The sequence below is a fragment of the Puma concolor genome, chromosome A3 (assembly GCF_028749965.1).
Source record: "Puma concolor isolate L17-30 chromosome A3, mPumCon1.1.hap2, whole genome shotgun sequence".
In the NCBI taxonomy this organism is placed as follows: Eukaryota; Metazoa; Chordata; class Mammalia; order Carnivora; family Felidae; genus Puma; species Puma concolor.
In genome coordinates, this window is record NC_141669.1 from 39,033,047 (window position 1) to 39,056,901 (window position 23,855).

Here is a 23,855-nt window from a genome sequence, read left to right on the forward strand (position 1 = left end):
CGAAAAACACACAGCTCTGTTAAGAGAAATGTAGGCCCTAAATTAAAAATGGCCTCATGGGGGCCACGTGGGTGGCTTGGTCGGTTAAGCATCTGACTCCGGCTCAGGCATGATCTCACGGTTTGTGGGTTCGAGCCCCACATCGGGCTCTCTGCTGTCCGCGCAGAACCTGCTTCCAATCCTCTGTCCCCCTCTCTCTCTGGCCCTCCCCTGTGCGCAAAACACGTGCCCCCTCTCTCAAAAATAAACATTTAAAAATAAATAAATAAATATAAATGGTCTCGAGGTTTTTAACAAATCCTGAATTGAGACTCCCACCATATGCTTCTGGAGATGATAACCAGAGGAAGGCCCATACAATGAATGTAGCAACCTCACTGATCATACAGATCAGTGAAAAGCTCTTAAGACAAAGTTAATGCACTTTATTTCAGCTTGGGCCTCTTTGACCCTGTAGTTCTCTCTAGTCAGTAGTTTCATAGTGTGTTTGACAACCCAATTTTAAAATAACATTTTTGTCTATTTTCTTAAAGCGTTGAAGTATAATTCATTTGGTCAAATGCCTTTTTGTTTCCCTTTTCAAATAATGAGTTCCTTATGTAATTTTTACATTTAAATATGGGATTAAAAACCAAGATGGTTGGATTACTTATGTTGGTCCTAAATCACATGCTTGATTTTTTTTTAACCTACCTAATATTTAAATTTTAACTTGCCTCTGTAGTAAAAATAATTTGAGATCTCATCTTTATCTTTTGAAAGTGAACCAGATTTTCAGATATTATCTAATGTGATGCAATATAATTCAGCTTCCTTTACTGTTTTCTTAAAATCAGTTAAGAATGTATTTCTATGTTCACTGGACTGTGAGTAGGGCTTTGCATCTGCTGGCAATCTGACCTTCTTTTTCCTGATGGGATTTTGTTTCCTTTTTTTAAAAAATGTTTTTAATGTTTATTTATTTTTGAGGGAGAGAGAGAGCAGGCAGGGGAGGGGTAGGGAGAGGGAGACAGAGGATCCAAAGCGGACTGTGCTGACAGCCACCCAGGCGCCCCTGGGATTTCGTTTCCTTAAGTGTTTGAGTGCTTGCTGGGTGTCCAGCCACCAACAGGAACAGATGTCCATCTCAACAGAATTTTGAGTTACCAAAATAAGAAGAGTCTGGGGTCTAAGATCCATGTTCCTTAAGTTTATTTTTTAATAGATGTCATGATTATTAGGTCATTTTCTATCTCAGTGACAAGTCATTATACTGTCAAAAGTTAAGTGATCTGTGTATTAATTGTAGAAGAAACATTGTTACTGCCACTTTATGGATGAGGACACTGAAATTCAGGAAAGGTTCAATGACTTGACAGATCTCGGGAGAGATTGGAGATTGGAGCTGAGGTGGTATGACCTTCAGTCTTGGTACACTGAATTACATTGCCTTTTGGGGCTATGTTTTCATATAAATACAAAACCGATGCATTTATCTTGCTGTGTACATTGATTTATTGGGACGAATTAATTTCTCTGCACTTGAATGAAATGTGCCCAGGCTTTAATTTAATTGACAAAGCACACTGCTGCTGGCCTCATTTTAAGGTAACTTTGGTGTGTGTTGAGAAAATCGCTCTGATTTGGAAATGTGAACATTTGTTAATTTTTGAGAGAAAATCTGTCCCATAGCCATTGTCAGTTTACAACTCAGATCCCAGGTTTCTAACAGATCAGGACAAGGTGATGCCCTCTTGTGGCCTAAATCAGCAAAGCACTCCCAGAAAATTGTGTTGAGTTATTCTTTGTCTCCTCACAAAATTTTAGTGTTTGCTTCTTGAATCTGGAACAGTTCTTTATGATTTGATCCCTTTCCTTAAGTGTAAATTTCTAAAACAAACCTTTGTAAATTTAAGGTGGAATTTCAGTGTTGGCCACTTTGAACTTCGGTATATTCCAGACATGGAAACTAGAGCCGGATTTATTGAAAGCACCTTAAAGCCCAGTGGGAACAAAGAAGGGTCTAAAATTATTTCAGATGTGGAAGAACAGGAAGCTGCCATGATGGACACAGTGATAAAGGTGTCGGTTGCAGACTGGAAGGTTATGGCGTTTAATAAGAAGGGAGGACATCTGGAATGGGAATACCAGGTACCTAAACCCACCGAGAATTTATAAATACGTTGTTTTCCTTTCCCAGTTTGACCAAACTTATCGGGTAGAGGGAAATATCTATCATTTTAGATTCTCAGCCTGTTCTCTCTGCCCTAAGAAATGTGCGGCTCTACACCCGTTAGGATGGCTACTCTGAAAAAGGCTACAGAAAACAAGTGCTGGTGAGGGTGTTCGCAGTCTCGTGCGCTGCTGCTGAGAGCGTAAATGGGCACAGCCGTATGGAAGACAGCACGGAGGGGCTTTGAAAAGTTAAAAAGAAAACTACCATATGATCCAACAGTCCTATTTCTGAATATATTCAAAGGAAGTGAAATCAATATCTCGAAGAGATATCCGCAGTGCCATGTTCAGTGCACCATTATTCACCATAACCAAGATAGAGACGCAGTCTAAGCGTCCATAGTAAGGCATGGGTAAGGAAAATGGGGTGCGTGTATATACGCAGTGAGCTATTATTCAGCCTTAAGGGGGGGAGATCCTGTCACTTGTGAAATCGTGGATGAACCTGGAGGACATTATGCTAAGTGAAATAAGCCAGGCCCAGAAAGGTAAACAGTGCATGATCTCCTGCATGTAGAATTTTAAAAGCTGAACACACAGAGCAGTGAGTAGAATGGTAGTTGCCAGGGGCTGGGGAGCAGGAGAAATCGAGAGATGTTGGTCAAAGAGTACAGAGTTTCGGTTATGCAGGATGAATAAGTTCTGTGGATGTAATGTACAGTGTGGTGACTATAGTTAATGGTACTATATACTTGAAATTTGCTGAGGGTAGATTAAAAAAATTTTTTTTCTTTGTTGAGGTATAATTGGTGAATAAAAACCATGTACATTTGAGCTACACAGTGTGATGATTTGATATATGTATATGTTGTGAAATGAGGGTAGATTTCAAATGTTGACGCGAAAATAATGATGTGAGGCGATGGATATGTTAATTAGCTTGATTGTGCTAATCGTCTCACAGTGTATATACTGTATCAAAATATGGCATTGTATACTGTAAATATATACATTTTTTATTTGTCGATTATACCTCATAAGCTGGAAAAATTTTTACAATTGTGATTTTTAAATGTCATTTTAGGAGTTGAATTATGTAAATACTGCTTGAAATTCTATAAAATTTCTTGTCCATTTTTGTTTAGTTTTGTACTCCCATTGCATCTGCCTGGTTGGTTAAGGACGGAAAAGTCATTCCCATCAGTCTTTTTGATGATACAAGTTATGCATCTAATGATGAGGTTTTAGAAGATGAAGAAGACATTGTAGAAGCTGCTCGAGGAGCCACAGAAAACAGCGTTTACTTGGGTGAGTAGATGTCTCTTATCTAGTGACAGGACATACTGACGTTTAGGTTTTATTCCTACATCATTCCTTTCTACTTCAGCGGTGCCTATAGTAGTTGTAATTCCTAAATACAGTCTCTGGCTTAGGTTGCCCTTAAGATTTATACTTTGATTTACATTCCTGTTTTTTTCCATTTATCCACTTCTTTTTTTTTTTAATTTTTTAATGTTTATTTATTCTTGGAGGAGAGAGAGAGTGAGTGAGCATGAGTGGGGAAGGGGCAGAGAGAGAGGGAGACAGATGATCCAAGCAGGCTCCGCACTATCAGCACAGAGCCCGATGTGGGACTCAAATTCACGAACCATGAAATCATGACCTGAATCGAAGTCGGACGTTGAACTGACCGAGCCACAGGTGCCCCATCCATTTATCCAATTCTGAAACTTTCAATTACCATGGCATATTCTTTTCCTCTGAGACCTATATCAGAAAGGCTTAGAGGGGCACCTGGGCAGCTCAGTCAGTCAAGCGTCTGACTTAGACTCAGGTCATGATCTCGCAGTCCGGTCTGTGAGTTTGAGCCCCGTGTTGAGTTCTGTGCTGACAGCTCAGAGTCCGGAGCCTACTTCAGATTCTGTGTCTCCCTGTCTCTCTTCCCCTCCCCTGCTTGCACTCTGTCTCTCTCTCTCAAAAATAAATAAACATTAAAAAAAAAAAAAAAAAAAAAGGCTTAGAAATGTTGCTGGGGCTCCTGGGTGGTCAGTTGGTTAAGTGTCTGACTTTGACTCAGGTCATGATCTCATGGTTCGTGGGTTCAAGCCCCGGCTTGGGCTCTCTGCTGTCAGCACAGACCCTGCTTTGGATCCTCTGTCCCTCTCTTTCTCTGCCTCTCCCCCATTCGAGTGCACGTGTGCATGCATATGTGCTCGCTCTCTCAAAAATAAACATTAAAAAAAAGAGAGAAAAAAACTTTAAAAAAAGAAAGAAATGTTGCCATCATACAGTATGTTGTGAATTACTCATATATCCTCAGAGTCTAAAACTTTCTACGTTTGTACTTGCATCTGGATTAATTGCCTTGAACTTCCCTACTAGAAGAGTTTTCCAGTAATTGCTGAAAATTATTATTCAGTGAGAAACATTGTAAATTATATATAACTTTCCGCCCCTATTTTTGTTTGGGTCACATTTGAGTGCTTCGGGCTTGATTCTTCTTTGAAAAGCATTTTGTAGCACATAAAGAAATACCTGGAATTAATCTAATTTTATTAAATCAAAATGACCCTTTTTGAAAAAAATCCTTGGTGCTTTATTCTAAACATAATTGATACTGTTTTCATTGACTCAGGAATGTACAGAGGTCAGCTGTATCTGCAGTCATCAGTCAGAATTTCAGAAAAGTTTCCTACAAGTCCCAAGGCCTTGGAATCTGTCAATAATGAATATGCAATTGTTCCTTTGCCAACAATCAAATGGAAGCCCTTAATTCGTAAGTGAATTAGGAACTTTTGTAATATTAGTGAGGTGTTCAGAGGCCTAATCATGACTGTCTTTGTCCTGGTATTGAATAGCACAGAGATTACAACTCATAGGTACTCTTTATTTTCTGACAAACTAGGAAGGCATTTGAGATGTCAGTGAATTTTAATTATCTTTTACATGATTTCATTGAAATAACAGCTGCTTCTAGAGAAATCAGTTGTTACCAAGATATTTCTCCAGACAACAGAGAAATATTCTTAACCGTTCACTGACTGTGACTGAGTATCATTTAGCTTTTAACATATTTACGCTAAGAATATTTATGAAAAATTGCTTCTCGGCCTTTTGGCTAAGGTCAAGTGAAGAATACTTATTATGAGACATTATCTGGTTATTACAGCATATTCTATGAGACACTTAAATGAGTTGAATGCAGATATTAGACCACCTACTTCCTTCAGTTATCTTTCTGTAGCTTGTGTAGTTTTTTATCACATACATCACGTCCTATTTTAATTACTTGTTTAAATGACTCAGCTTCTCTACAAGGCTGTGCTTTTCGGGGGGAAAGACCTTTGAGCCATTTGTGTGACTTAACATATTTGAACATTTTGTGACTTAACATATTTGTGGCTGAATATCTGTGTTTGGAATGAATGAGGTTCACGCAATTTCCCTGAAGCCTTAACATGTAAGATTTTACCATTTTCTTTCAGATTCCCCGTCCAGAACTCCTGTCTTGGTAGGGTCTGATGAATTCGACAAATGTCTTAGCAACGATAAGTTTTCTCATGAAGAGTACAGCAACGGTGCGCTTTCAATCTTGCAATACCCATATGGTGAGTGTGAGGAAGCTTGCATTGAAAATGCTGAGGTGTTTCTTTGCATTTATTTATTCCTTTGAAATGAATGGTTGCAATTCAAATGAAAGGTAGTCATTGGAAGGTAGAAAATAAAATATCTTGGGAGGCATAGTGTGAATGGTGGCCAAGGGTACGGGTTCCATAGTTAGATTGTTAGGGTTCAAATCCCAGTTTTGCCCCTGACACCAGGTTGGGCACACCCAGCTTATCTGCATCTTCGTTCCTTCATCTGTAAAGCGAGGATAGTAATCCTAGTATTTATCTACTGGGCTGTTATGAGGCCTAAATGAGATAGATAATACACATACAGTCTTAGCTAGCAGGGTGTCCTGCAAATAGTATTCAATAAGCATTCATTCTGGTGATTAGCTCTCATTTAGTTAAAAGCCTATTTAATATAAACTACATGATATCAGCCTGGATAATGAAGAAAACAGATGTTTCCCATAATACTGTGTGAAATGCTATAAAATGAGGGGATGTTAATTTTGTCCTTCGACAGGGGAAATTAGCGCAAAAGTAAGAGGAGGTAAAATTTGACATGAAATACATTCCTGGGTATTTTTTTTTTTTTTCAACGTTTATTTATTTTTGGGACAGAGAGAGACCGAGTATGAATGGGGGAGGGGCAGAGAGAGAGGGAGACACAGAATCGGAAACAGGCTCCAGGCTCCGAGCCATCAGCCCAGAGCCCGACGCGGGGCTCGAACTCACAGACCGTGAGATCGTGACCTGGCTGAAGTCGGACGCTTAACCGACTGCGCCACCCAGGCGCCCCCATTCCTGGGTATTTAAAGTTAGGATGTATTTAGATATGAAAGTATTCCCAACAGTTACATGTTAAGAAAAACTCTCAAATCTGCATTAGGCCAAAGCATAGATTCCTCATCAGTCACCCTAGATGCTGGAACTGGGAAGTTATTGTAGAATTTAAATTGACAAAAACAGAAGGCTCTGACCTAGAAACATCAGTCTTTATCTGATGCTGATCAGAACACAAGGTAAGAGAGAATCGTGTAGTCTGTCCACGTGGTACAAAATAGAAGCCAAAAAGACAGGTTGCTTCCCAGGACAACCTCATTCTGACAGCGTGAAATGAACCAATGAGCGCGTTGGAGATGTTTTCTTTTCAGTTTGCGAAGAATGACTGATGGTATTTCATTGGTGTCTAAATGGAAGTAAAGTTTAAAATCCTTGGAGGAAGACTGAGTACTGTCTAACTCTCCCGAATTTAAAGAATTGAATTATTCAATGAGGTAATGAATGGGGTGGCCCTTAAGCTTTCTTTCTAGTCTTATTATTCAGTACAAAGAAGATCTGTGATGCTTATGGAATAAAGGAAAATAGGTTTGTATAAGAAAAAAGAAAAAGTAGGGTAATGAGGCTATCGAAATGTGTTAAAGAAGAGATGAAACTTTAATGAAAGGAATTGGTGATAGAAGTGACAGGAAAATAGAGGATTTTTTAACAATTAAAGGTGGCTCTATATTGGTTTATCTTTAAAAAAAAAAAAACTTTTTAACCTTTGTTTTTGAAGATAATGGTTATTACCTACCATACTACAAGAGGGAGAGGAGCAAACGGAGCACACAGATCACAGTCCGATTTCTCGATAACCCAAATTACAACAAGAACATTCGCAAAAAGGATCCCGTTCTCCTCTTACACTGGTGGAAAGAGATAGTCGGAACTATTCTATTTTGTATCATAGCAACAACTTTCATCGTGCGTAGGCTTTTCCATCCTCATCCTCACAGAGTAAGACCTTTTTTAGAATTCTAATGTATCTCAGAGTGTGGGGTAAATAATGTGTGGGGGTGGGGAAGAGGGTACTACATTTACTTAGCTTTACCATGAAATCATTATTGCCCATCCCTTCCTGTCCACTGACCTACGACCCCTTCGCTCCTCAACCCACTGCAATCTGTCTTGCACCCCTACCATTTCACTTCCCACTGACCAAGGAAATGCTGCATTTTGTGTTCTCACAATACGCTTATTTTTGCCCATATTGTTTACCTTTTTAACGTTACTTTATAGTTTAAGATAGTCAGCTAACTTCAGTTTTGACAGTGATTTTTCTCCCCACCTTACCAGCAAAGGAAGGAATCGGAAACTCAGTGTCAGACTGAAAGTAAATATGATTCTGTAAGTGGAGACGCCAAGGACAGTAGCTGGAATGACATAAAAAATTCTGGGTATATATCGCGGTAAGTCTTACCATAAAGTATATGTGTGTGTGGTGCAGCTTCTGGTGGCAACTGTTGGAATCAAAGAAGAAATGACCTCTAAACTAAGATCCTGTTTAACTTTTTTTTAGTGTATTTATTTTGAGAGAGAGAGAGAGAAAATGAGAACAAGCGAGGGAGGGGCAGAGAGAGAGGGGAACAGACGATCTGAAGCAGGCTCTGCATTGACAGCACAGAGCCTGATGCGGGGCTCAGACTCACAAACGGTGAGATCATGACCTGAGCCGAAGTCAGACACTTAACCCACTGAGCCACCCAGGTGCCCCTAACTTTTTTTTTTTAATGCACAAATGTCCAGGTAAGTAAAACATAGATTTAACCCTCAAGTAACTTAAACTTATTCAAAGTGGTATGTACCCTAAGAAAGATAAAAATAGAGTGTTATAGAAGTTCAGAATTTCAGCCGCCAAATTAAGTTCTTACCAGAACTTAATTTAGCTATGGAGGATCTACCACGTACTGGGCTCGTCATTAATAGTACCAAATTGTTATTGTGTTATTAGAGTATGGTATAAATCTCTATATGTTACTTAATCCTCAATTATTTATTTCATCCTTATTCTGTCTAGAATAAGAAATAGAAAAATGGGGGGAATGCACCAATAGGTCACTTTTAAAAATAGAAGAGGGAGGTGAGTCACCTAAAAAGTAGGCAAGTCAAATAATTTGAAAGTAAAATAAAAGGGAGAATCTGTTAGCATCTATTAGGTATATAGTTTTTTATGCTTTGTGGTACAGGGAATGGTACTGTGGTTCATTTTTCAATTACATGGTTTATTTCTGTGTTTTCCCTTTGTTTTGATATCATACTTAACACTTGGTAATATGGAAACAAGGAAGAGATACAGAACCTCACTGTTCAATACCTAGGGTAATGATTTGATGACAGAAAGATTGAAAATTACAGCTAAAACATGTGATACTTTATCTGTGGACCTAATTGATCTACGGTGCATTCATACTGTATTATGACAAATGGAGAATTGACTGTAATCAATTTGTTTTAGCTACAAGTTGCCCAAAGGAGAATTTACTAGGTGACTAAGAAATGGCAAAGGCTTTAGTACCCTTCTAATAAAGAGGCTAACCAATATGTCAGTGGACAGCAACACCAGCAGGTAGAGAGAGGGAGCGAACTAGGGACCCAACAGCTCTTCATCGGGTAGAGTCCACTACTGAAGCCATTCATTGTTCATTCAACATTTACTCTAAACAACCGAGCACAGGAAAGTATTCCAGGCTTTGGGAAAAACAAAAGGACTAGTCCTATCCTGAAGGGGCTTAAAATCTATGAGAGAAGATAATACGGGGCAAAACGGAAACATACAAGAAAAAAGCCGTGAACTATAAATGACTCAGTCTGGTTGTGATGATTCTGTAAGTGGAGAAGAGGTTGTCCTAAACGACCATTTTCATTGGCCAAATGTCATATGGTCACATTTTCATTGAACCTTAGATTGTGAGTAAGGAAGAATTAGGTAAACACAGGGAGGAATGGGGATTAGTGAATAAGCATATATATCTGTAAGGCTGTTGTGAAGAGAATTAGAATAATGTACTCTGAAATTGAATTAGACTTTATTTTCCTTTAACTTTATTCAATATGGAGAGTACAGCTGATTGTTTTTCAAATACATAAGCTCTATAATAATACCTAATGTTTATTGAATGCCTACTATATTGTAGGCATTATAAAGAACCTGAGCTCTGGGTCCAGTCATGAGTTCAAGACCCAACTTTGTGATTTATCAGTTGGGACCTTAGGCATGATGATACTTACCTTTATAGAGTCTATAATCTTAAATAAGATGTCTCTCATTTCAGATGATATATTTATTTTCATATGGATGTTTTCTTTAATATAGGGCAAAAGTCAATTGGCCCTTCAGAAGTAGGGTATGGATTTCATGGGCTTTGGGCTTTGTAGCTGGGGAGATGGATTTGTACCAAAGTGCCTTGACTAGCTATTTTTAGGGATACAGAGTATTGTTCTTCATTCTCTGTGAAGGTAATTGGCCCATGGAGGATTTGGATCAATTGCTTCTCCTCCTTAACTCCGTGCTCTAGCCAGCTGAGCCAGCTGCTAAATTAATAGGAGTGTGCAAATCATAAAGTAATAAACTTAGCCTTATGAGAGACACTAAAGATAATCTAATCTAATTCAACTACTCCCCATCTGCCTGGAGAACAACTTCATAGCAGGCATGCATGCATTCATTTATTTTTTCGTATATTGTTCGATACATATTTGTTAGATCTTCTGTTTGCCAGGTAAGCTCAGCCTCTGGAAATACAAAGAGAAACAAGAATGCTTTCCTGCATTCAAGGCCGCCACAGTTCAGCGGCAGTGGGGAGAGTGAGCTGAGTACGAATAACTGCAAAATACCGAGATTACGTTTAAGTAGTTCAGAGTACTGTGTGAACAGTGCTATGAGAACATTAAGACGGGTGTAGGAAGGCCCTACGGCAATGGCGAGATGAGCAGAATGAAGGAAAAACAAGAGTTTCATTAAGTACAAAGAAGTAGGCCATCTCAGCAGAGCAAATAGCAGAAGCAGAAGTGCGAAGTTGTGAGACCTCGTGCAGGCTGGCTGGAACACAGCACAGAGCGGTGAGGTCGGGCGCGGAAGGGAGACCAGACTACAGTGTGCAGCCCGGCCTTTAAGTCACAGATGCTGAGTTAGCCGGTGATGAGCACACTGACTCAGGAGGCATCCCAGCCAATTGCAGACATCTTTGGTTCCTAGAAAGATTTCTGGCCAAAAAAAACCCCAAAAAACAAAAAAAACACTTAAATATAATAGGATTGATTACATTTTTTGCCATAAAAATGCACTGACATAGGATTAAACTGTGTTTTTCTCATTGAGTACAGAATGCCACAGGAGGCAGAAGTTTAGAGAATTAAGGATGGAATATTTTGGTAGGTGATGGAAAGTATCAGACAGGTTAGATCAGTAGTGTGGTTGCTATAAAAACAAGTGATTAACAGGTGATTCCCAACTAAACAGGAGCTTTTTTATTTTTTATACATTTTCTTGGAAAAAATTAGAATGGGTTTGCTTCATTTATATAAACAGAAGAACAAAGAATGCTAGTAGTAGAATTTAAACTACACTCTGAGGGCACCTGGCTGAGTCAGTTGGTGGAGCACGTGACTCTTGATCTTAGGGTCATGAGTTCAAGCCCCACGTTGGGGTTAGCATTTACTCAAATAAATAATTAAAAAAAAAACACACAAACCCTACACTTTCTATTAAAATAAGTTCTATAAGACTTACAGAGTTTAGACATTTTTTATACATCATAAAATAAGATTGAACTATTACCTTATTAAAATTTCTTTTTTTTTTTTAAAGATATCTAACAGATTTTGAGCCGGTTCAGTGCCTGGGACGCGGTGGGTTTGGAGTTGTCTTTGAAGCCAGAAATAAAGTTGATGACTGCAATTATGCTATCAAGAGAATCCGTCTCCCCAACAGGTAAGGGAGGGGCACTGATAATGAACCTGGAGCTAGGACCATATTACTCATCCCACAGGCAATACATCCTTCTTCCTATACTCCATAGATCCTATAGGAAACATAGTTTCTGACCTTCTGAATCTTAGCTTCTGAGGGCTACCAGGTAACCAGCTGTCTAAAAGGGGTGATCTAGGGGCACCTGGGTGGCTGGCTCAGTCAGTTGAGCATCCGACTTCAGCTCAGGTCATGATCTCACAGTTCGTGAGTTCGAGCCCCGCATCGGGCTCTGTGCTGACAGCTCAGAGCCTGGAGCCTGCTTCCGATTCTGTGTCTCCCTCTCTCTCTGCCCCTCCCCTGCTCATGCTCTGTCTCTCTCTCTGTCTCAAAAAAAAGTAAATAAAACATTAAAATAAAAAAATTTTAAAAAGATTAATAAAAGGGGTGATCTATTTATTTTTTTAATGTTTATTTATTTTGAGAGAGAGAGAGAGCATGAGCAAGAGAGAGGAAGAGAAAGGATCCCAAGCAGGCTTCACACCTTCAGCACAGAGACCAGTATGGGTCTCGATCCCCCAAACTGTGAGATAATGACCTGAACCAAAACCAAGAGTTGGACATTCAATCAGCTGAGCCACCCAGATGCCCTGGGGTGATCTATTGAGATTGCTTTGTCTCTACTTAGAAAATCTGCCCTTGTTTTTGATTCTTAACCACTCAGGGCTTTCCCACAATGAATTATGATGACTGTAGACTTTACTACGTAGCACCATTTAGAAATTATGTATTTATTGTGGGAAACAGAGAAAGTTATTAAAACTCATTTGTGTCTTTTCTCCCCAGAAATATTATTACCATGTTAGGGTGTTTCCTTTTGATTTTTTTGTCTGATCATAAATTTACTTTCTTAGTAGCATAGTTACCAGTACAGTACAGTTTTATCTGTTGCTTCCTTCATTTAATTCTTGGTGTTTTACATGTTATTAAGAGTATTTTATTAAAATGCTAAAATACACTACAAGTATCTTATGGCTGGATGATAGTTCAACTGATACATGTGAAATATTTTAACTGTTCCTTTTTTTGTTTTTTTTTAAACATTTGTGTTTCAAATTTGTTGTAGTTAAAAACAGCTTTGCAGTGTTCATCTTTATTTATTTATTTGTCTTTTTAAATGTTTATTTTTTTAATGTTTATTTATTTTTGAGAGAAAGAGAGAAAGAGACAGAGTGTGAGTGGGGGAGGGACAGAGAGAGAGGGAGACACAGAATCCGAAGCAGGCTCCAGGCTCTGAGCTGTCAGCACAGAGCCCGACATAGGGCTTGAACTCACGAACTGCGAGATCATGACCTGAGCCGAAGCCGGACGCTTAACCGACTGAGCCACCCAGGCGCCCCTTGTTCATCCTTAATATAAATGTTTTACCACATCTGCTTCCTTAGGATAGATTCCTGGAAGTAGGATTTCTGACTCAGAACAGTGTCATGCTTAAGATGATTGCCTTTGAGTAATGCCTTCTTTTCCATCTATTTTAGCATGCTCCTATTGGTTCTTGATTAAATGTGCACTGATTGCTCAGTGTCCTTGTAACTGGTAGTTAAACATTCTGTCCAACAGATAGGGACACAGGACTGGGATGGATTTGTGTACTATGTGACTAATTCTTCTCTTTGATATATAATTTTTGAGTAGTTTGCATATTCATATGTGTAAGTTACCACGTAGGATATGAAATTAAGCAAAACTTCTGTCCCCGAGAACCAATAACTCTTCGAAGCTTTTGTGTACATACAAAATAATTTTGTGTTGGGGCGCCTGGGTGGCGCAGTCGGTTAAGCGTCCAGCTTCAGCCAGGTCACGATCTCGCGGTCCGTGAGTTCGAGCCCCGCGTCAGGCTCTGGGCTGATGGCTCGGAGCCTGGAGCCTGTTTCCGATTCTGTGTCTCCCTCTCTCTCTGCCCCTCCCCCGTTCATGCTCTGTCTCTCTCTGTCCCCAAAATAAATAAAAACATTGAAAAAAAAATTAAAAAAAAAAATTTTGTGTATATACAGATAATTACAATACAAGGAAGACTGTTACCTGGTGGCCTAGATTAGTAAATAGCTTCCCATGACAAAAGTGCAGATGTAGCTGAAATCAAGGAAGGCCAGCTTTATGGAGGTGGTGACATCTGGGCTGGGTGTTCAAGAGTAGCCTGCCTCTCAGTAGACGGATGTGTGAGGGAGGGATGTCTCACTACACAGATGGCCCGAGAAGGGCTCTAGGGAAAGCACTTGGAGGTGGCACAGAGAACAGTGAGCATTCTGGCGTGGGTGGAGTAAAGGGTAAGGATGGGGGAGTGTGGAGGAGATGTAAGATGTGGGTTTCAGGACCTTACATGCCAAGCAAGGGGGTTAGACTTTGTTTCGTAGACAGTTGGGTCTTTGAGTAGAGAGGTGACGTGATCAAAGTGGAGGTGGCTCTGGAGGTGGTACGTATAAGTGGCTGACATGAGGAAAGGGTCAGAGATAAATGTTTGTTAGGTTTTAGGTTTGGGTGTTTTGGGGTTTTTTTTTTTTTTTTTTTTTTTTGTAAGTTTAGTCCTAAGATGTGGAACATTTGTGCGCAGTAGTGGGGACGGGTGAGAAACGAGTGAGTGTAATGAATTGAAAAGGAAGAGCTGATAGGACTTGGTAACTGAAGGTGGGGACCTAGAAGTTGAAGAACTCAAAAATATAGCAGGATTCTCAGATTGGGAGAGTAGGACAACAACAGCCAAGCACAGAGGGCAGAGTGGGAGTGGCCACCCATCTCCTGGGGAGAGAGGAGGACGTCACTTGCATTCATTATGTTGTTTCAGGTGATAGTGGGATCCCTAGATATGTGAGATTAGATCCATCAGAAAAGCCGTCACAGCAGAAAATCGAATCCAGATGCTTTTCTTTTTAAAAAAATTTTTTACACTTTTATTTATTTATTTTGAGAGAGACAGAGACAGCGTGAGCTGGGGAGGGGGAGAGAGAGAGGGAGAGGGAGAATCCCAAGCAGGAGAATCCCATGCGCTGTCAGCACAGAGCCTGATGTGGAGCTTGAACTCCCAAACCTTGAGATCATGACCTGAGCCAAGAGCCAGACACTTAACCAACTGAGCCATCCAGGCGACCCAGCAGACCCTTTTCTAATACACTTCATTGCCTGTGATATTCAGTATGTGAGACTTGCCTCAAACAAACATGCTAATACAGGTTTTTTGCATCATAATATGTGCTGTGCCAATTATGTATGTACCAGTGTGTTTGTTCTCCATCCTCCTCAGCTGCCATTCTGAGCTCCCTTTTCTGAATACTTAACACCTATTCCTCTTTTTATTGATTTAACAAACATTAAACATTAATCTTTAACGGTCTGTAGTCATTCATTTTTAGTCATCCAAGAGACAATAGATATGTCTGTAGCATTTATTTTTAGAAGAAAAAAAACCTAAAAACATGTATTTTTTAAATTGTTTTTAATGTTTATTTATTTTTGAGAGACAAAGACAGGGCATGAGCAGGGATAGGGGCAGAAAGAGAGGGAGACACAGAATCTGAAGCTGGGTCCAGCCTCCAAGCTCTGAGCTGTCAGCGCAGAGCCCGATGTGGGGCTCGAACTCACGAACTGTGAGATCATGACCTGAGATGAAGTCCGACACTTAACCGACTAAGCCACCCAGGTGCCCATAAAATACGTGTATTTTTTAAAATATAAAACCTACCACGTGGATTTTTAGAATTGTGCCACTAGGCTAACTCATTTCTTTCTTTCTTTCTTTCTTTTTCTTTTTCTTTTTTTTTTTTTTTTAATTTTTTTTTTCAACGTTTTTATTTATTTATGGGACAGACAGAGACAGAGCATGAATGGGGGAGGGGCAGAGAGAGAGGGAGACACAGAATCGGAAACAGGCTCCAGGCTCCGAGCCATCAGCCCAGAGCCTGACGCGGGGCTCAAACTCACGGACCGTGAGATCGTGACCTGGCTGAAGTCGGACGCTTAACCGACTGCGCCACCCAGGCGCCCCTTCTTTTTTTTTTTAAGAGAAAGAGTGCATGAATGGGGTAGAGGGACAGAGAGAGAGAGACACAGAGAGAGAGAATCTTAAGCAGCCTCCGTGCTGAGCATGGAGCTCAATCCCATGACCCTGGGATTGTGACCTGAGCCGAAATAAAAAGTCAGAGTTTTAACTGACGAGCTACACAGGAGCCCCTAACTCCTCTGTTTCTAATTTTACATTCAAGAGAGATTTTTATTTTCTTATTTTTTACTATTAGATACGATTACTTTTTCAGATAAGAGCAACCTTCAGTGTTGTCTTTTTTCTATATTTCAGGGAATTGGCTCGGGAAAAGGTAATGCGAGAAGTTAAAGCCTTAGCCAAGCTTGACCATCCAGGAATTGTGAGATATTTCAATGCTTGGTTGGAGGCACCACCAGAGAAGTGGCAAGAAAAAATGGATGAAATCTGGCTGAAAGATGAAAGGTAACTTGGTTAGACATAGACTTAAAAACTAGTACTTCCTTTTAGGCTAGTTTTTCCTTCTGTGAATAAAATATCATTTCTGTAACTAGAGATGTGTCTTGTTTGTTTGTTTTAGGAAAAACTGCTGTTCTCTGTCATGTTTTAGAACATTCTCTAGCCACTTGTTAATTGAAAAGTTTATTTTTTAGAACCTGAATTTTTGAAATTCTTTGTAGATAGGGCTCTACAAATTGTAAATCACTGAGGGATTTATGCTGGCTTTTCTCATCAAGAGAGATTGTCTGCTTTTGTCTCCAGTTTTTTTAAATTTTAGATGTTTAGTTTCTCAGTAGTTAACAAGTCACAACTCTTTTTCGAAGTAGGTTATACGTATTTGCAGCTAAAAATACTTAAACTTACTGCAGATAATTCCTATATCTTGGGAAAGAAGGCTCTTGTAAAAAGGATTAAATGAGAACGAAGAAGAGGCAGGCTGCAGACAGACTGTTTACCAAATAGCTGGGATTAAATCCCAGCCTACGTGTGCCAAACACAGCCCCAGATCCACATGAAGCCATTTGTTCAGGTGGCACTTGTTATAGACGCAGTCAGTAGCCAAACCATGGAAGGACCCAGTGAGGTGATCCTCAGCTCAAGGCCCTGGGAGCTGCTGGCCCAGTGTGGACGAGGGATTCAGAATCACAGCCGCTGAGGAATCCTGTCTTTGGTGGGCCCTCAGTGCCTTGTGTTTTGCATAAAGGCCTTGGCTGCTCTGGCACAACAGATAATGGCTTCGAGTATAAAACGAAGCTTTCCAATTTAAATTTCTTAGAAGAAATGGATGGAATATGACTGTTCTTTGTCACATATAGCATGTTTTTATTTAATCTGTGTGTTGTTTGTCATTTGGTAACTGGCTTTCTTACAGACGAAGCTTTTAGAATAAAGAGTATAGTTCACATAATTTAATCAGCACATACTCCCTCTCTTCCCTTTGTATCTCTCCCACTTGTAGCACAGACTGGCCACTCAGCTCTCCTAGTCCAGTGGATGGACCATCCGTTAAAATACGCAGAATGGACCCTTTCTCTACAAAGGAACATATTGAGATCATAGCTCCTTCTTCACAAAGGAGGTCTTTTTCAGTAGGGATTTCCTGTGGCCAGACAAGTTCATCCGAGAGCCAGTTCTCTCCACTGGAATTATCAGGAACAAACCACGGAGATACCAGTGAATCAGTGGATGCAGCCTACAACCTCCAGGACAGTTGCCTTACAGAGTGTGATATGGAAGACGGTACCATGGACGGCAATGAGGAGGGGCACTCCTTTGAACTTTGTCCTTCTGAAGCTTCTCTTTATGGAAGGTCAAGGGAGCGAACATCCTCTTCTATAGTGTTTGAAGATTCTGGCTGCGATAATGCATCCAGGAAAGAAGAGCACAAAACTGACCGCCTGCATATTGGCAACCATTGTGCTAATAAACTGACTCCTTTCAAGCATTCCAGTAGCAAATCTTCTTCCGAACCTACCTTCTCTATTTCTCCTCCAAGACCGACCACTTTGAGTTTAGATCTCACTAAAAACACTGCAGAAAAGCTCCAGCCCAGTTCACCGAAGGTATATCTTTACATTCAGATGCAGCTGTGCAGAAAGGAAAACCTCAAAGACTGGATGAACAGTCGGTGCACCATAGAGGAGAGAGAGAGGAGCATGTGTCTGCACATCTTCCTGCAGATCGCAGAGGCTGTAGAGTTTCTGCACAGTAAAGGGCTCATGCACAGGGACCTCAAGGTCTGTATTCGGGGAACACCGCCCAGGGGTTTCAGTCTGACATTCTGTGATTGAGAGCAGTTCTTTCGATATTTGTCGGTCTCTAACTGAAGTGCCCTCGGGCAAAGGAGAGTAAAGGCATCAGAGAAGGGAGCAGAGGTCAGGGGAAATAGCCTGAAGGAACCTCTGCAAAAAGAAGTCTTGTGTTTTGAAAACTTCGGGCAGAGCATACCCTGTCCTCTATAATGTGCTTATGTTCATTTTACAGTAAAAAGTATTCCCGGTCCTCCTGATGAAAAGGACCAATCCACCCTGAGCAGATATACCCTGTTTTTCCTATGGCTTTGGGTAGCCCTGACATAAGTTCCAGAGGGCCCCAGAGTAGCCTGGTGAGAGGACCCACGAAGGAAGGGCAGACATAGGTTCCGCATTAGCCATTTGGGGAACGGTGTGAGAAGCTGGATGGGGAAAGAAAGGAAATAGCCACATGATTGTTTCTAGCTCTAAAAACTTTGATTCTATTTTTGGTATATACGGTATTGAATATTGTGGCAATATGATATGCTAAATTATATAAGATTCTTGCTAAAATACTCAATATTTCTTCAATGTGTGTCTCTGAAATAAGTATATGGAACTTTTACCTGGCTAATTTCGGCCGTATTCCATACGCTCATAGCGATCATCAGCACATGTGTAGGGAATATATAAATACTCTCCTGATGACGAAGTAGCTAAAATTATTGATTGCAGGCATTTTCAGTTTTGTTGCACGTGACCACACACTTTTGTTTCAGGCACCAAAGTAGCTACTTGGACAAGTTATTTTCTTCTCAAATCACCAGTAGTTTTTTTAATCCTTGAATATGTTTTAAGAGTTTGGAATAACAGGGATAAGAATTAGGAATAGTTCCTCTTTTCCAAAGTGATCCTTATTGAGGTATATATAATCACTGTGCTTCAGTGATTTTTAGGGTGGGCCCAAACTGATGAGCAGGAGTTTATTTTGCACTGTAAGAAAAGTTCAGAGATGATTTCTTTTGGTTGAAAGGGAGAAGACAACTTCCAGGAAGCCAGATCCCCTTAACCAAAGGGTGCTGGCTATTTGAATACGGTAAACGTTTATCATCTGGTTAGAAACACATTCTTCTTGTACTTAGCACTTACTATACACACAAGATTCCAAGTTGAAAGGCAATGTAATTATGTTTTCACTGATGATGTATCCTTCTGCCGATTTTATAATGTTAATGAGATATTAGTGAATATTTGTTTAATGCCACAGTGTTATCTAAAGGTTTTTTCTGCGTTTGTCTATCCACCAAAAAAATTCCAATTTCCCCTTAGTTTTTCTAGAAATCAAAAAGTCTGTTCCTTTGTAAAGACCTATTGTTTTTAAAGACTTCCAGTGTGCCAGAAAAATTACTCCCACAATTTTTATTCCCAGTGTAAAAAGGTCTGCATTCTGTTCGTTCTGACCCAAGGCTCTGAGCCATGTTAAACCTTGCGGCCCTTCCACTCCCCAGCTTTTGTTCCTCGCCCAGTTTTTGTCATTGGCGCTCCCCATCCCCCAGTTCTCCAGGCTTCTAGTCTCTTCTCTCTAGCTGGGGCTTCACACTGGGCTTTTCGCAGTTCCTCAGGTATACTGTGTCCTCATAGAACCTGGTATTTCTCCTTTAAATTCTCATCACACTTGTATTATTTATCCTTAGGTTTCCATGTCTGTTTTGTTCACTTGTTAGTCCCTTAGTACAATGTCTGGCACATTCTGTATGCTCATACCACTTTATTTTTAATATTCTTTTGTTTATGGGAAAAAAGCATTTGTACCGATTTAACCAAAAAGGAAATGTATTGGCCATGTAACTGAACTATCCAAGATTCAGGTAAAGCTTGATCTAGGATCAAGAGATGTATAGCCAGAACCTGGCCCTACCCCATCGCCATTTCATGTTTCCATTTTCAGGCATGGTCTCCCTTCACGGTCTCAGGATAGATATCAGCAGTTCTCAGGGCTTCATGTTGTAAGTCTTTGAGGGTCGTTGGATAGGGCATGGGAACAAAAGTATCTCGTTCCCCCAATATTCATCAGAAATCCTGGGTTTCTTTCTAATTGATAAGTCAAGGACACCTATCCACCCCTAACCCAGTCTCCTAGCCAGGGGATGGAACCATGCTGACTGGCTTATATAACCTCTGGGGTAGTAGCCTCAGGACAACTTCCACACGAACCACGGGGGTTGCTGCACACTTGGGAAGAAGGGAGTTCCCCAAGGCAAGTCAGGATATTTCTGGTGGAAGCACAGGGGGAGATGCTGGAAAACCAAAAAAAAAAAAAAAAAAAAAAAAAAAAAAGTCCGTTACAGTGTTTAGTAAATAACAGCTGACCCCAGAAAAGAAGCAGGGAGGCAGAAAGATGAAACCTAAGGCAGCACAGTCTATTGTTGTCTCTCACATGGAGTCATCTGGGGGAGAGCAGGATGCCATTACTGTAGACTTTGGGTTTTGTGCAGTAACTTACTGCTTCAGAGTCGAAACTGTAGAATCGTATTTTGCAGTTTAGGAGTAAAATGTTATTTAGCAGTATTGGAGGCCCAGTGACATTCAATGTCATGAGCTAAATGACTTCCTTTCTCCTTATTTCAAGGGCTACGACAGTGTTTATGTTAGCCAGGGTTAGCATAGGTGCTGAAGGAACGATGATGTATTTCACACGGGCAGTTGGAGGAACCCACAAGAAATCTGGTTGGATATATCCCACAAATAGTTGTATGTGAGGGTTTAGAACTCAGGACAGTGGTCTGGGAGTATATGGGAGCCTAGGGTATTAGAAGAGGCAGCACAGGGTAGTAGTGAAGAGCTCTTATTCTCCTTGGTAGCCTACTTCCCCCTCTCAGACACAAACCCAAAGGTCAGTCTGTTTTATTCATTCATCAAATAGAAGTGATGAGCTACCATAGGGCAATGATTGTCCTGAATGCTGGCCTTGTGGCAGTGAACCAGAAGTCTTTTTCTTAGGGAAACTTGAACTTGAATTTCCTGGGTTTGAATCCCTGATCTACCACTTGCTAGATGGGTAACCTTGGGCAATTTACTTAATTGTTCTGGGCCTCAGTTTTCATATCTGTAAAATGGGGGTCTAAAAGGACTAATACGGTTGTAAGTATTACATGAGTTAATAGTGGTAGACTGCTTTATTTTTTTTTAATTTTTGTTTATTTTTGAGAGAGAGAGAGAAAGCATGAGCCTGGTGGGTGGGCAGAGAGAGGGGGGACAGAGGACCCAAAGCAGGCTCTGGACAGCAGAGAGCGCTGCGCTGAGAGCAGAGAGCCCAATGCGGGACTCAAACTCACAAACTGTGAGATCATGACCTGAGCTGAAGTCGGACACTTAACTGAATGAGCCACCCAGGCGCCCCAGTAGTGATGAACTGCTTTAGAACTGGTGCATTACCAGTGTTATGTATGCCTTTGCTGTTATTATTACTGTTAACTATCATGGCTTAAGTCATAAACATAAAAAGCCTGCCCAAGGAGAGTCTAGAATACTGAGATTGAGGACTGGGTCCTGGAGAATGTGAATCTCTAAGAGTTTAAATAGATGTTCAATCAATACTAGCTCCCTTTGTCACCCCTCCCTTTTCCTTACTCAACATTGGATGATTGCTTTTATTTTTATATTAGTCCATTTTAAAGAGAAACATGTTTGAGACTATCTAGTTTGTTGTATATATCTTCTACAGTCATTTAAATAATTCTCTTCAGTTCTCTTCTTCTTCATATACACCCACCATGCCTTTGTCTGTCTTATTTTTTCCAGCCTTCCAACATATTCTTTACAGTGGACGATGTGGTCAAGGTCGGGGACTTTGGACTAGTGACTGCAATGGACCAGGATGAGGAAGAGCAGATGGTTCTGACCCCAATGCCAGCGTGTGCCAGACACACAGGACAAGTAGGGACCAAACTGTATATGAGCCCAGAGCAGGCAAGTTTTTTTGTTTTCTTTCCGAATTGAAAATGGATTTTCAGTTAGAATGGCCACAAACTAGATGAGCCCCAGGAATCTCCATCCACATTCTCCTTAAAATACCCAATACAATAAAATCTGAAAATCATGGAAACTGGTAGTAGTATTCACAGACAGCACAGCTAGGGTGCCATTTCTACAACCTGAGTTGGGGATGAATTAAGAAAAATACAGCGCATAAAACACACTCACCCCTGCACCAAAACCTGACAGTAGCCGGAAATTTAGAAAAAGACTTGGAATGCCCCTCTCCCAAACGTAACTCCAGTTCGTCTTGTGTAAACTATGTAGAAACTGGTTTCAGAGCCAGCCAGAGCCAGAGTACTGTACTGGGCTGCTCACTCCAGTAATTCACAAGCAACTTCTAGAATGTACCAGGGCAGGAACTAGTGGTAGATGGGCTAGGATGTGTTGCCTTGTGGTATGCTTAGTCTCCCAAGGACAAGCACTGAGAACGGACAGGGCCTAGAAGAGTAGTGGGAGCAGGGCATCCCGAGAGCATCAGAGAAGCATGCACAACCACCACCAGGCTAACCATACTCACAGGCTTACAGATGCTTCTGCGACAGCCAATCTAGGACTTTGTGGTCTCGATAACTGTTTATACTTGTAAACGTGATTGAGAACCCAAGAGTTTTTCTTACGGGATCTTACCTATCAATATTTGCCAAGTTAGAGGTTAATTTTGAGAAATTCATAAAAATCTTACTAGCTAAAAATAGCAATATTGAACCCATCGCATCTCAAAGACATTTCTATGAGAAATAAGTATTTTCCAAAACAAAAACAAGTTAGCAAGAAGAGTGGCATCTGTGTACATTTTTTGCAAATCTTATCGGACATAAAACAGCTAGATTCTCAATCTGCTTTTGCATTTAATCTGTTGCACTGTGTTATTTTGGCTGAAGGAAATGAAAATCTGACCTCACACGGATACATAGTTGGAAAGGGAGGAGTATTTAATAGCATTTTCAGGTAATTGTGAGGGTTTGTCTTTGGTAGTGCATCAAAACTTAGTAAGTGATAGTTTCTTAAAAGTCATCTGCCCTGTGGAGTCTAAAACCGTGTCACTAAACGTTTGTATTCTGTTACTGTAACGTCCTTGGTCCTTTTTGTACTTTGAAAGGATCTTTTGCTGTTGCATGATTTTGTCACATTGTGTGTTGGTAACTTGAAAACTGTCGGTTCCCTAAGTTATGCAACTTTTCCAAAAGTTGTCACAAGTCATTATCTAGTATTTTAAAAAATCACTTGGATTAATATCTCTACCAGTCTCACTAGAAAAGGCTTTAGACATTAAGAAGCCCCCATGGTGAATATGAATTTTCCCAAACTCTGATTTCATGCCAAAGCTCAGTTTTTTTCATTAGCCACAAATACTGTCAGTTTTCCTTGAAGTGCCAATCTCACTTTGTTCACCTGTAAGAAAATGTCTCGGGCGTCTGGGTGGCCCAGCCGGTTAAGCATCAGACTTCAGCTCACGTCACGATCTCACCATTTGTGAGTTCGAGCCCCGTGTCAGGCTCTGTGCTGAGAGCTCAGAGCCTGGAGCCTGCTTTGGATTCTGTGTCTCCTTCTCTCTCTGCTCCTCCCCCACTCTCACTCTGTCTCTCTCTCTCTCTCTCTCAAAAATAAACTTTTTTTTTTTTTTTAAATTAAAAAAAAAAGAAAGAAAATGCCTGTCAGGTAACCAAGTTGGAATAACCATAGTTTGTCTACCAGTTGTTGCTTCAAGTCAAAATGGTGACAAAATGGGAAAAGCAACCAGTTTATGAGGCTGACGCGCTGCCTGCTGTGCTAAGGAGGCAGGTGAAAAGCAACCAGTTTATATTATAACTCCAACAACTGCACAGTCGCTTTCTCTTGAGACGACCACTAGGCCTGGGTGTGGAGCAGAAATGCTTTATGAATATTTCCCATTTTGTCATGCAGACCATTATAAAGATAGGTACCTAAGGGTCGAGATGTAATACAATTAAGGATTTTTACTGCTTCAGCAAAGACATTCTAAGGGAAACTGCCTTTTTTGTTGTTGTTTAACTGTATGTGGCACCGAAGAATATCATTACCACTGGTACAGCTCG

General features: G+C 40.5%; 1 protein-coding gene across 1 annotated transcript in view; it reads left to right on the forward strand.

Annotated features, from left to right (window-relative positions):
* EIF2AK3 (eukaryotic translation initiation factor 2 alpha kinase 3) overlaps positions 1 to 23,855 on the forward strand; it is a 70,287-nt gene that overhangs the window by 33,447 nt on the left and 12,985 nt on the right. Inside the window, exons 5-14 of the mRNA XM_025927309.2 lie at positions 1,896 to 2,130; positions 3,300 to 3,462; positions 4,790 to 4,930; positions 5,640 to 5,762; positions 7,324 to 7,544; positions 7,884 to 7,996; positions 11,395 to 11,517; positions 15,842 to 15,991; positions 16,986 to 17,763; positions 21,562 to 21,729. Coding sequence (XP_025783094.1) covers positions 1,896 to 2,130; positions 3,300 to 3,462; positions 4,790 to 4,930; positions 5,640 to 5,762; positions 7,324 to 7,544; positions 7,884 to 7,996; positions 11,395 to 11,517; positions 15,842 to 15,991; positions 16,986 to 17,763; positions 21,562 to 21,729 — 2,215 coding nt within the window. The remainder of the gene's footprint in view (positions 1 to 1,895; positions 2,131 to 3,299; positions 3,463 to 4,789; positions 4,931 to 5,639; positions 5,763 to 7,323; positions 7,545 to 7,883; positions 7,997 to 11,394; positions 11,518 to 15,841; positions 15,992 to 16,985; positions 17,764 to 21,561; positions 21,730 to 23,855) is intronic.